This window comes from Balaenoptera borealis (genome assembly GCF_965194805.1).
Source record: "Balaenoptera borealis genome assembly, chromosome: 10".
In the NCBI taxonomy this organism is placed as follows: Eukaryota; Metazoa; Chordata; class Mammalia; order Artiodactyla; family Balaenopteridae; genus Balaenoptera; species Balaenoptera borealis.
Genome location: NC_138874.1, coordinates 90,367,055 through 90,381,546, shown reverse-complemented (window position 1 = coordinate 90,381,546; position 14,492 = coordinate 90,367,055). Strand labels below are relative to the sequence as shown.

Sequence of the window (14,492 nt, the reverse complement as noted above, 5' to 3'; positions counted from 1 at the left end):
CACACCAGTTAGAATGGGCATCATCAGAAAATCTACAAACAACAAACGCTGGAGAGGGTGTGGAGAAAAGGGAACCCTCTTGCACTGTTGGTGGGAATATAAATTGATACAGCCACTGTGGAGAACAGTATGGAGGTTCCTTAAAAAACTGAAAATAGAACTACCATATGACCCAGCAATCCCATTCCTGGGCATATACCCAGAGGAAACCATAATTCAAAAAGACACATGCACCCCAGTGTTCATTGCAGCACTATTTACAATAGCCAGTCATGGAAGCAACCTAAATGCCCATTGACTGGCGAATGGATAAAGAAGTTGTGGTACATATATACAATGGAATATTACTCAGCCATAAAAAGGAATGAAATTGGGTCATTTGTAGAGACGTGGATTGATCTAGAGACTATCATCCAGAGTGAAGTAAATCAGAAAGGGAAAAACAAATATCGTATATTAACGTGTATATGTGGAATCTAGAAAAATGGTACAGATGAGCTGGTTTGCAAGGCAGAAATAGAGACACAGATGTAGAGAACAAACGTATGGACACCAAGGGGGGAAAGTCGGGGGTGGTGGTGGTGGTGGTGGGATGAACTGGGAGATTGGGATTGACATATATACACTAATATGTATAAAATGGATAACTAATAAGAACCTGCTGTATAAAAAAATAAATAAAATTCTAAAATTCAAAAAAAAGAAAAAGAAAAAAATTGGGGAATATATGCCAAAATATTGTCAATGTTTATTACTTAAATGATAGGATTAATTTTCTTCTAGTTCCCCTGTATTTTCTAAATTTTTGACAATGTTCATGTATTTGTACACATATAATGCATTCCTGTATGTAACACTACAATGTATTTGTATTTCTATGATGTATATGTATTACTTTTGCAAAGTAAATATAGATATATGAAAAAATAAAAATAAAAATATATTTTTGATTTAAACATTAGAAGGGTGCAAAAAAAAAAGAAAGCTCACTCACTGTTTTTAAGCCCTGGATCAGTTTATTTTCTAAAGACTTTGTAGATTCCATGCAAAAAATTTTAAGTCAAAATGTCCTATATGTACAAGTACAATCTTCATAGTAGAAATGCCAATAATGGGGGTGGGTGGGAGGGAGGCTTAAGAGGGAGGGGATATATGTATACATATAGCTGATTTACTTTGTTGTACAGCAGAAACTAACACAACATTGTAAAGCAATTATACTCCAATAAAAAAAAAAGAAATGCCATTAATAATGATGAGTGTCATATGTGAGAGTGTGGGGCTGCGAATACCTATGTCTTTGTAAGTGAAGGAAACAGACCAGTCCCAAACCAGTGATTTCTCTACATTGTGCTCACATGGAGCTTATCATCTAGTCTTTTTCGTTAAATATAGTAAAAGAAGATACCATTCTTTGAGTATTTGTATATATGAAGAATTTTTCCAAGATCTTCCACCGATTAATTCTTTTAATCTTTATAATAACCCTATGGGGTATGTTCTATTTTTTACCCTAATTTCACAGATGATGAAATTGAGTAAAAAGGTAAAGTAACTTGCCAAGTGCACACATCTGTTCATTGACTAACCCGGGATTTGAACCAGAAGTTTCGATTCCATGACGGATTTTTTTATCTACCACCCTACCGTGCACAAAATGAAGCCTATTGCTAGGATGGGGTGTGATCATAGAACTCTGATAAGCCACTGCCTTCTTTTTAACTCATGTGACCATTAACTGTACCATCTACAGGAGAAACAGAACCCAGAGTCTGAATTTCACTTGGAGAACTTGGCAACCTGTGGATCAAATCTGTTTTCAGCGGGAATAGAGACAACCAGTATCACTCTGAGCTATGGGCTCCTGCTCCTAATGAAATACCCTGAGGTTCAAGGTACAGCAAATATCCTAAGTATTTATGTAGGATAAAATATGAGCTTCTGGCACTGGTGAGGGTGGGAAGATACTACTGGCAGTGACGACTTCTCTTTCTTTGGACTGCCTTGTAGAACATCATGCAAAGGGTCATCCATGTGGTTTGATTTTATAGATCAGAATTATATCAAATGATGCTGATAAGAAAGAGAGAACTTTACGAACCCAAAGACTTTCATTTAAGTTTAAACACAGAGGAGCTTCTGAATCCCAGCTCTTCCATATGTGATGCAATGCTGAAGAGTGAGCCTTATTTAGATGAGGGATGCATGGATTCCCATGGTGGATTCTCATTCTCGGCCTGCCCATACCTGCCTGTGTGACCTCAAACAAGTTAGTTCACCTCACAGGCCTGTGTTTTTCCATCTTGAAAATGGATCAGACTCCCCAAAGGGAATTTTTAGCTCCAATGTAACTTAAAATTAAAAAATGAAATTGTAGTAGCGTGATTTTCTCAAGCACGTTCTCAGAGCACAGGTCTTAGAAAGCCAGTGTTTATACTGCTTAACAAAATGGTGTTTGCCATTCCCACAAAATGTGTAGGAGACTGGATGAGGCTGACAAGGCAGTTGCTCCTACTAGAGTGAGGATTAAACATTTCCTCTCTACAGCTGCTTTGCCAGGAATCTGGGGTAAACCTTAATCCCTGCCACAGATGTCATCTCCTCACCTGTACAGGAGGACAAACCAATTCAGGCAGGAGGCCAAGGACATAGCTGATGCAGCTTTTATGTTTCCTGCAGCAAAATCTCTGGTCTTTTAGACCAGAAAATAGAAAATAGAAATTCCATTGAGGAGCAGACCCGTGGGCTGTTTAACAACATGTCTTTGACCTTGGGAGCCTTTTCTAGGCCACTTTCTATTATACATCGTAAGCATTTCCAGGTGTCCAGGGGACACATCTCTTGAGCAGCATTCATGATTCATGTCTTTGCAGCCAAAGTTCATGAAGAAATTGACCGTGTAATTGGATGCAACCAAAGCCCCTGCATGAAGGACAAGATAAAGCTGCCCTATACAGAGGCCGTGCTTCATGAGATACAAAGATACATCACCCTCCTTCCTTCTAATATGCCCCGTACTGTGATCCGGGACACGAAATTCAGACAGTACTTCATCCCTAAGGTTAGAGGTGTCTGGGAAAGCTGGCTGGGATAGAAGGGGCAGCATGATACCTCAGTGGGGCCTGTTAGAGACATCTCAGTTCTGTTTCAGGAAGAGAGGCAATTGAGAGACATGGAAAGAACACAAGGTCAGAGTCACATGGCCTGGGTTTGAAATCTGTCATTGCCATGCAGTGCACCCTCAGGCCATTCTGTCACCTCTGTGGTCCTGTCTCTGCCTTCCTGGAATGGGGAAGCTGACCTGGGGCTCCCAAGGCCCCTCACACTCTCACGTAGAATGTATTGAGGGAGAAGTGATTTGCATTAATGCGAATCTTGTGGGAACAGAAACCTGATTTTCCATGATGGATTTTAAAAAGGGGGAAGAGATGGAAAATGTATATGCAGCTCTAAAGTAATCAAGTCAAATGTCAACTTTCTTTAACCCGAATTCTTTCCTCTGAAGACCTCATATACCAAGACATTTGGGATATTGCTGCCCATGACAGTTAACAATTAACAAAAGAGTAGTCAGTCTTCTGTAGTCAGTCTTCTGTAGTCATTAAGGGGTTGGGTTTTACATTTAATCCATTCAAGGGTATAGAAGAGGAAGAAAAGGTGACAGAATACTGCAAAACTGAAACAGCCCCCAACCTTACTGCCAAATGTCAATGCAAAAGTCTATTAACACATACGTCTAGCATCACATTAAAAATACTACATCACCAGCAAGTGAAGGTAATCAGGAACACAGGAATGGTCTAACACCAGAAAATCTGGTTTAATAAAATTCACCATATAAATAGAATTTAGAGAAAAATCACATGATAATCACATTTGTACAGAAAATGCTTTTGATAATATTAAAGAGTTTAACCCTTAAAAAAATAGGAATAGATAAATACCTCATTAGCCACGGAAAACATATTTCCCAAATCATGCTTTTTGACTAAAAGCATGCCTATTAATATCAAGAATAAGACAAGGCTATCCACCATTACCAGTATTTAACTAGAATTAGAAAAAGGTAATGAGATAAGACATTTAAGAGCTGGCGTCAATTTGTAGGTGACATAACTGTACCTGGAAAACTCAAGAAAATTAACTTAAGTACCACTGCAAAAATAGAATTTTCCAGTGGTTGGGTACAAATTTATTATTAAAAAAATCAATTTCTACCCTATATAAAATAAAAGCTATGTTTTAAAAACATAATGAATAAAAGCTTTTTATTGATAAAAACGAGGATAAAATACTTAGGAATATACTTGATAAGAGATTTGCAAGATTTATACAAAAAAAAAAAAACCCTTAAAATGTTAATGAAAGATATACAAGTTTTGAATAAATTAGAAGACTTATTCTGTGTTCAGGTAGGAAGATAGTAGTTACCCTGAAATTAATCTATGCATTTATGAGATCTCAATGAAAATATAAACTAGATACTTTTTTGGAACTAAACTAACAGATCTCAAATTTGATATGGGAAATTAAAAAATAAAGAAGAGTCAGGGACAGGTCCTACCAAATATTAAAACATAATGTAAGGTCACAGTTATTAAAGCACTATAATACAACTTCTTGAGTCAACTGATCAATCAAATAAAGTCTAGAAATAAATGTAATTATACATGGAAACTTAGTATATGATAAAGGTGGCTTTTTCCTTGTAATCTAGAGGAAAAATATTGATTATTCAGTTGTAGAACTCCCAGGGGAGTTGGAAAAAAAAGAATAAGAAATCCCTACCTCAAACTTTCATATAAAATAAATTTCATATGAAAATTTATTCTTGGTGGCTCAAATATATACACATAGAATATTAAACTATAAAAGTGCTAAGGATAAAAGCAATAATTTTTTTTGAGAATTTCAGAGTGAAGAAAGACTTTCTAACATTGACCAAAGAAAAGAGGAATAAGTAGGCTATACATTTAAAAATGGATAAATTTGGTTACATGCAAATAAGAAAAATCTACCTAAGAAAAAGAAACAAGTCAAAAGACAATTGACAAATTGAGACAAAATGTTTCATAGTTCATAAGAACAAAGAACGAATTGCTGAAAAATAAAATGAACTCCTACAGTCAGCATGAAAAAACCCCAGAACCAACAGATAAAATGCATGGGAGACAAAATTTAAATTTGAGTGAAAGTAATTACAAATGGTTTTTAAATATGTGAAAATATACTTACACAATAAAATATATTGAAAATAAAAATGATAAAGAAACATGTTTTCACTTGTCACAATATGTTGGCAAGATATAAAAAAACATATGTTTTTGCTAGTAGTATAAATTGGTGTAACTTCCTTGGAAGGCATCATTGCAATTTCTATGAAAATTCAAAATGTGCATAGAAATTTGAAAAGCAGTTCCACTACTAGGAATTTATCCTTTGTATATATTTCCCCCAAAATAATATTCATTGCAGCAATATTGGTGCTGAATATTCATTTAAAAAGGACTTAAAATTATTATTATTATTATTTTTGGCCACGCTGCATGGCTTACAGGATCTTAGATCCCCGACCAGGGATCGAAACTGGCCCCTGCCAGTGAAAGCACCAAGTCCTAACCACTGGACCGCCAGGGAATTCCCTAAAAATTATTTATGTAAAGTAGAATACTAAGCAAGCTACAGAACACTACAGGATGCTACTATTTGTGGAAAAAGTAGGAAATAGGTGTGCACCTTTTTTTTTTAATCCATAAGATATATCATAAAGGATATATCAAACACTGGTAACAGTGATTACATTAAGAAGGAAACCAGGGGACTTGAGAATAGGAAAGAGACTTATTTTCACTTTGAACCCTTTCGTACTTTTTTTTGTGTGTGTATTTTATACCATGTGCATGTATTACCTACTCCAAAACTTGTGAAATAATGTTTCAGGAAATACAAAATGAAGTAAAAATGGGAAGAGGAGGCTTTCATTTAAACAGGGGTGCTTTATGACCCATAGATAGATGGGTCAAATTCTAACCATGCCACTTGCTAAAAGTATAACCTCAAGTAAGTTATTTCTTCTCTCTGAATCTCAATTTCTGCATTTATACAATGTGAAACAAACAAACAAACAAACAAAAAGAGCCTACTGGATATGGTTGAAGTGAGAATTAAATTTATAAACTACTAAACACAATGTCAGGTAAATGTGAAGCGTTCCGTATCAATGGTCGTTATTATTTTGTCATTTAAATCTCACAGAATCTAATGGGGCAAAGAGGAAAGCCTATTGTTGTTACCCCACCCCGTTTTACAAGTGAGGGAAGTGGGGTTTGACCCAATAGATTTTATAGATTACAAGTTTCCATCTCTCATTTTCTTCCATTCACACTTGAATTCAGAAAGAAAAAAATAATGAAATGTGAGCTCTTTCAATTTGAGGCAACAATTCCAGTAAAGCGCATGTCTAGACAATATGGGTTGCAAACCTTAGCTTTTTAACAATTGATTATTGCACTTTGACCATAACAGTGCTCTTCCCACAGAGAACCATCTTACTACTTGATAAAAGATATTGTATGATAATGTGTGTAAAAGAGCCATCACACGAGACAGTCCTCTCCAGGCAAACTTAAGAGTGCTCGATCCTATTTAGTCCACTGTGATTAAAAGTGTTAGACTTTTTATGAACCAAAGGTAAGCATGATAATGTGCCGCTCCACTCTCCATTTCTTGGTTCCAGGGCGCTACTGTATTGCCATTACTGTCTTCGGTCCTGTATGATTGCAAGGAATTTCCCAACCCAGAGAAGTTTGACCCAGGTCACTTTTTGGATAAAAATGGCAGCGTCAGGAAAACAGAATACTTCGTGCCTTTTTCCATGGGTAAATACAAATACACCCCATCCAAACCATACACATGCACCTTTTGGATAACTTTTAGCTTTACTGAATATGGCATAACTAAGTAATCCATTGATGACAGCAAAGTCAATCAAATCAATCTGTTATAAACCCCCAAATCGGGATGGATCCATTTACGTCTGTATACCAGTAGGATCAGGTAAGTCTTCCAGGGACTCTTTTGTTGTTTGGTGATTGAGTACAATGCTAGTTTTTAAAGAAACCAAGGCAAATCAATTTAATTCAGATGTCACACATTATCAGATAACAAAGGGACCTCCTTTTACAAACTCTTGCCTGTTGATCTCCCTTTCATAATATGACTTTTTCAAAACAAAATGTTCAAGTTTCTCTCTTCTTATAAAATTATTAACCATTATTAATTTTCTGATTCTTAGAGAGGCCATCAGAGACACCTTGGCCACTTCATCCTCTTTCTTCCCCTCTGAAGTCCGGAGCCCCACATACCCTTGCCTCTTTGCAAGCGCTGGTTGGCTCCCAGTTGCTAGTTCTCATAAAGTCATAAAGACAACTTAGGATTTCTCAGCACCCATTCTTTTTCTTTGTTACCCTAGTCAATCATTTGATTAGTATTTTCAAAAATAACAGTATATTTTATTTCTAATTACAGTGATAGTAAGTGTTCAGTATAAAAGATGGAAAATGCAGAAGAGCAAAAAAAAAGAGAACGGAGGGACTTCCCTGGTGGTGCAGTGGTTGGGAGTCCACCTGCCAATGCGGGAGACTTGGGTTCCTGCCCTGGCCCGGGGGCTCCCGCATGCCAAGGAGCGGCTGATCCCATGCGCCACGGCTGCTGGGCCTGCGCTCTGGAGCCCTTGGGCCGTGGCTGCTGAGCCCGCGTGCCTGGGGCCAGAGCTCCGTGACGCGAGGGGCCGCTGCGGTGCGGGCCCGCGCACCGACGCGAGGAGTGGCCCCTGCTCTCCGCAGCCTGGTGGGGGTGGGGGGGCGCGAGCAGCCACGAGGACCCAGCGCAGCCATAAATAGATGGATGAGTGGATGGGTGGATTTGTAAAAAGGAAAAAAAGAAAAAAGAAAAAGGAAAATCATTTGCAATTTCAGCTATAGCCTGAATTTCAGATTCAGGCTATAATCGCTGTTAATATTTTGCTATATATTCTTCACACAGTTGTCTAGATATACATAATAAATGTATATTTTATTTTTAAAAATCAGTCTCATTCTGTACAATCTATTTGATAACCTGCTTTTGTTTAGTGTGTTGTGATATAAGACAGTATTAAATAATCTTCCGTACAAACATGTTTAGGTTGTGTTGCATGATAGATGCACAAGGATTTATTTAATTAATCCAGTATAGGTGGATGTCTAGTTTTCAACTAACTCATCAGTGTCATAAATAACAATGCAAGTGACGCCCTCATAGGTGAATCTCTAATTCCTACAGATAAATCCCCAGAAGGAGAATTACTTAATTAAGAGTGAAAATTTCTTTAGAGAGTTTTGATATGTATTGACAAATATCCGTCTAGAAGAACTGTACCAGTTCATTGTCCTCCAGCAGTTTCTTAGCCGTCCCTTTTCTGATCAGTGTTTTCATTGGCTGTTAGGAGTGTATAGTATTTGAATACAAGCTATTGTATTTGAATTTGGAGCAAGCTAATGGAACTGTCTCCTCCTTCCAGGGAAACGGGCATGTGTTGGAGAGGGCCTGGCCCGCGTGGAGTTGTTCCTGTTTCTCACCACCATTCTGCAAAACTTTGTCCTGAAGCCCCTGGGGGAGCCAAAGGACATAGAGACCAAACCCATTGTTACCGGGCTTATCAACATCCCACAACCCTACAAGCTGTGCTTTATCCCTAGACAAAAGAAGAACTTTTCTCTTTTAACAATTTAAATCAAAGTAATTGCTTTTTCCTCTCATTCCTTCCCCCACCCCATAGTCTCTTTTCATTTTAAATACTGCCTAGGACAGAAACACTACTCACTAAAAGCTTGATGGACATTTGTTTAAACCTACAAATCCCTTGCCAAAAAGGATCTGGGTCCTGAAAACTTCAAGGGTAAAACAATATACTTACATCCTATAGAGTACTTTATAAACCATGATCCAGCCAAACCAAGACCAGGCCCACAGAAGGACTTTACTGAGACAATTGGCAAATAGTGGAGCCTTCACTCTTTCTGTGGCTTTGGAGATATGCTGATTTTCTATAGTTTTTCAAAATAGAGAAATTAATATTATGGCCTATGTGTATTTTTTCCTATTTCCAATGGAAAGCACTTACATGATTTCTGCCACATTCACAAAATAAATCCTTTTATTCCACAATAGATTTTCTTTGAATGTTTGACTTTATATCAGTTCTCAAAAATCCCTTTCCTTGAGCTATGGGCACTCTATAATTAGAATATCATAAACAGATGAAATGATAATCCCCACCACAAATCTCTCCCTGCCCCACCCCATCTATTTGCAGCCATTGATTTACATGGGGGCCCAAGGAGCCCCCTTGGATAAGAATTCAAACCATGTTCATAGGTAGGATTCAGACATGCATAGTTACATCTTCTTCAGAAAGTGATGAGGGTCAGGGCTGGGGGTTGGAGAGCAAGCGGGCAGATTGCAAGGAAAGACTGAGTATTGCTAAGAGAATCGTGACCCAGAAGAGAATGGCTAGAACAACTGCCCAGTGGTGGCCCAGTGGAGTGCTATGAGCAGCAGCTGCCACAAAAGCCTGGCTCAAATGCCAGCAGGCAGCCCAGGCTCCAGGACACTGGGAGGGAAAGAAGCTTTAAAAGCAGAGCTTGGGACTTCCCAGGCGGTACAGTGGTTAAGACTCTGTGCTCCCTACGTAGGGAGCACAGGGTTTGATCCCTGGTCAGGGAACTAAGATCCCATATGCCACATGGCATGCCCCACCCCCCAAAAAAGTAAAAGAAAATAATAATAAAAAAATAAAAGCAGAGCTGAGTTTCTGGGTGTATACTCAAAAGAACTGATTTTTTTAAAGTTCTCTCCAACAGATATTTGTACACCCATGTTCCTAGCAGCATTATTCACAATAGCCAAAAATGTGGAAACAACCCAAATGTCCATTAGTGGATGAATGGATAAACAAAGTGTGATTATATACATACAATGGAATATTATTCAGCCTTAAAAAAGAAGGATTTATAGTCTAACACATGTTACAAATGGATGAACCTTGAAGACATTATGCCAAGTGAAATAAGCCAGTCACAAAAGGACAAATATTGTATGATTCCATTTATATGAGGTACCTGGAGTAGTCAAACTCATAGAGACAAAGTAGAATGGTGCTTGCAGGGGGAGGGGGAGAATGGGGAGTTACTGTTTAATGGGTATGGAGTTTCAGTTTGGGAAGATAAAGTTCTAGAGATAGACGATGGTGATGATTGCATAACAATGTGAATGTACTTCACATTGTGAATGTGAAGTACATTGTGAATGTGAAGTGGCATGTGAATGCCACTAAACTGTACACTTAAAAATGGGTAAAATGGTAAGTTTTACATCATGTATACTTTACCACACACAAAAAAAGTAGAGCTGAGGTCCTTGAGGTGGGGATTTTGAAGCTGTAAATTTTGGACCTAAATGTTAATGTGATTTGCTAACATGTGAAGGTCTCTGTTTTCTTCCCACCCTCACACTCCTTTCTAGCTAACAAGAGTTTTGTCTTTTGTCACTCAGAGTCTCCTCCTTCCATGCATTCTGAGAAGTTTTGAATTTGCCAGCTAGGTTCCCTAACTTGGGATGCAGAACTAGTAGAATGAAGAGAGACCAGACAGAAGAGGAAACTAGTTTGGGAGGTGAGGTTAAATTCCATAATAAAATAACATAAAGATGGGACTTCCCTGGTGGTCCAGTGGTTAAGACTCTGTGCTCCTGGACTTCCCTGGTGGCTCAGTGGTTAAGAATCTGCCTGCCTATAGGACATTCCATCCAAAAACAGCAGATTACACTTTTTCTCAAGTGCACATGGAACATTCTCCAGTATGGAGCACATCTTGGGTCACAAATCAAGCCTCAGGAAATTTAAGAAAATGGAAATCATATCAAGCATCTTTTCTGACCACAACGCTGTGAGATTAGAAATCAATTACAAGGAAAAAACATGAAAAACACAAACACATGGAGGCTAAACAATACGTTACTAATAACCAAGAGATCACTGAAGAAATCAAAGAGGAAATCAAAAAATACCTAGAGATAAATGACAACAAACCATGAGAATCCAAAACCTATGGGATGCAGCAAAACCAGTTCTAAGAGGGAAGTTTAGAGCAATACAATCCTACCTCAAGAAACAAGAAAAATCTCAAATAAACAATCTAACTTTACACCTAAAGGAACTACAGAAACAAGAACAAACCAAACCCAACGTTAGTAGAAGGAAAGAAATCATAACGATCAGAGCAGAAATAAATGAAATAGAAACAAAACAATAGCAAAGATCAATAAAACTAAAAGCTGGTTGTCTGAGAAGATAAACAAAATTGATAAACCCTTAGCCAGACTCATCAAGAAAAAGAGGGAGAGGACTCAAATCAATAAAATTAGAAATGAAAAAGAAGTTACAATGGACACTACAGAAATACAAAGCATCCTAAGAGACTACTACAAGCAACTCTATGCCAATAAAATGAGCAACCTGGAAGAAAGGGACAAATTCTTAGAAAGGTATAACCTTCCAAGACTGAACCAGGAAGAAATAGAAAATATGAACAGACCAACCACAAGTAATGAAATTGAAACTGTGATTTAAAATCTTCCAACAAACAAAAGTCCAGGACCAGATGGCTTCACAGGTGAATTCTATCCAACATTTAGGGAAGAGCTAACACCCATCCTTCTCAAACTCTTCCAAAAAATTGCAGAGGAAGGAACACTCCCAAACTCATTCTATGAGGCCACCATCACCCTGATACCAAAACCAGACAAAGATACTCCAAAAAAAGAAAATTACAGGCCAATATCACTGATGAATATAGATGCAAAATTCCTCCACAAAAGACTAGCAAACAGAATCCAACAACACATTAAAAGGATCGTACACCATGGTCAAGTGGGATTTATCCCAGGGATGCAAGAATTCTTCAATATATGCAAATCAATCAATGTGATACACCATATTAACAACTTGAAGAATAAAAGCCATATGATCATCTCAAGAGATGCAGAAAAGGCTTTTGACAAAATTCAACACCCATTTATGATAAAAACTCTCCAGAAAGTGGGCATAGAGGGAGCCTACCTCAACATAATAAAGGCCTCATACGACAAACCCACAGCAAACATCATTCTCCGTGGTGAAAAACTGAAAGCCTTTCCTCTAAGATCAGGAACAAGACAAGGATGTCCATTCCCGCCACTATTATTCAACATAGTTTTGGAAGTCCTAGCCACAGCAATCAGAGAAGAAAAATAAAAGGAATCCAAATAGGAAAAGAAGACGTAAAACTGTCACTGTTTGCAGATGACATGATACTATACGTAGAGAATCCTAAAGATGCCACCAGAAAACTACTAGAGCTAATCAGTGAATCTGGTAAAGTTGCAGGATACAAAATTAATGCACAGAAATCTCTTGCATTCCTATACACTAATGATGAAAAATCTGAAAGAGAAATTAAGGAAACACTCCCATTTACCATTGCAACAAAAAGAATACAATACCTAAGAATCAACCTACCTAGGGAGACAAAAGACCTGTATGCAGAAAACTATAAGACACTGATGAAAGAAATCAAAGATGACACAAACAGATGGAGAGATATACCATGTTCTTGGATTGGAAGAATCAATATTGTGAAAATGACTATACTACCCAAAGCAATCTACAGATTCAATGCAGTCCCTATCAAATTACCAATGGCATTTTTTACAGAACTAGAACAAAAAAAATCTTAAAATTTGTATGGAGACACTAAAACCCTGAATAGCCAAAGCAATCTTGAGGGGGAAAAAATGGAGCTGGAGGAATCAGGCTCCCTGAGTTCAGACTGTTCTACAAAGCTACAGTAATCAAGACAATATGGTACTGGCACAAAAACAGAAATATAGATCAATGGAATAGGATAGAAAGCCTAGAGATAAATCCACACACCTATGGTCAACTAATCTATGACACAGCAGGCAAGGACATACAATGGAGAAAAGACAGTCTCTTCAATAAGTGGTGCTGGGAAAACTGGACAGCTACATGTAAAAGAATGAAATTAGAACACTCCCTAACACCATACACAAAAATAAACTCAAAATGGATTAGAGACCTAAATGTAAGACCAGACACTATAAAACTCTTAGAGGAAAACATAGGAAGAACACTCTTTGACATAAATCACAGCAAGATCTTTTTGATCCACTTCCTAGAGTAATGGAAATAAAAACAATAATAAACAAATGGGACCTAATGAAACTTCAAAGCTTTTGCACAGCAAAGGAAACCATAAACAAGACGAAAAGACAACCCTCAGAATGGGAGAAAATATTTGCAAACAAATCAACGGACAAAGGATTAATCTCCAAAATATATAAACAGCTCAATATTAAAAAAACAAACAACCCAATCAAAAAATGGGCAGAAGACCTAAATAGACATTTCCCCAAAGAGGACATACAGATGGCCAAGAAGCACATGAAAAGCTGCTCAACATCACTAATTATTAGAGAAATGAAATCAAAGCTACAATGAGGGGCTTCCCTGGTGGCTCAGTGGTTAAGAATCTGCCTGCTAATGCAGGGGACACGGGTTCGAGCCCTGGTCCAGGAAGATCCCACATGCCGTGGAGCAACTAAGCCCGTGCACCACAACTACTGAGCCTGTGCTCTAGAGCCCACGAGCCACAACTACTGAGCCCACGTGCCACAACTACTGAAGCCCGTGCGCCTAGAGCCTGTGCTCTGCAACAAGAGAAACCACTGTAATGAGAGGCCCGTGCACCGCAACGAAGAGTAGCCCCTGCTCACCACAACTAGAGAAAGCCCGTGTGCAACAACAAAGACCCAACGCAGCCAAAAAATAAATTAAAAAAATTTTTTTAAATCATTAAAATGAAAAAGGCTCTGTGCTCCCAATGCAGGTGGCCCAGGTTTGATCCCTGGTCAGGGAACTAGATCCTGCATGCCGCAATGAAGATCCCACATGTGGCAACAAAGATCCTGCATGCAGCAATGAAGATCCCGCATGCCACAACTAAGACATGGCACAGCCTAATAAATAAATATTTTTAAAAATATAAAAAATAAAATAACGTAAAGAGAAGAGAAGAGGAAACAGAAGGATGATGATTGCGGGGAGAATTCAGTTTGACTTGGTGACTTTGGGGAGACAGGGATAAATTCTAGGGGAGCTGCTGAGAGCAAGGGAATTGAGAAGGAAAAGGAAGAGAATTGAAGTATGTTTGTGGCTTAATGTTCTTTAAAAGACAGAAATAAATAATGGAGTTCCGTTTTAATTACTTTTGACAGATTATTCTCTTCACTTGCATGTCCCTTCAGAGACTAAACCACAGGCATCAGCTCCACGATTTTCTTAGCCCCACACACAGGCTATGAAATTTGGAGCCATTTGGATTGCAGCTCTAAGC

General features: G+C 38.1%; 2 protein-coding genes across 2 annotated transcripts in view; one reads left to right on the top strand and one right to left on the bottom strand.

The window, feature by feature from the left end:
• LOC309636065 (cytochrome P450 2C23-like) overlaps positions 1-9,211 on the top strand; it is a 40,994-nt gene extending 31,783 nt beyond the window's left edge. Inside the window, exons 8-11 of the mRNA XM_082408121.1 lie at positions 1,754-1,895; positions 2,874-3,061; positions 6,737-6,878; positions 8,561-9,211. Coding sequence (XP_082264247.1) covers positions 1,754-1,895; positions 2,874-3,061; positions 6,737-6,878; positions 8,561-8,772 — 684 coding nt within the window. The 3' untranslated portion in view covers positions 8,773-9,211. The remainder of the gene's footprint in view (positions 1-1,753; positions 1,896-2,873; positions 3,062-6,736; positions 6,879-8,560) is intronic.
• Positions 1-14,492, bottom strand: part of LOC309636068 (MSL complex subunit 3-like) — a gene marked incomplete at its 5' end in the record, with an annotated part of 50,702 nt that overhangs the window by 21,118 nt on the left and 15,092 nt on the right.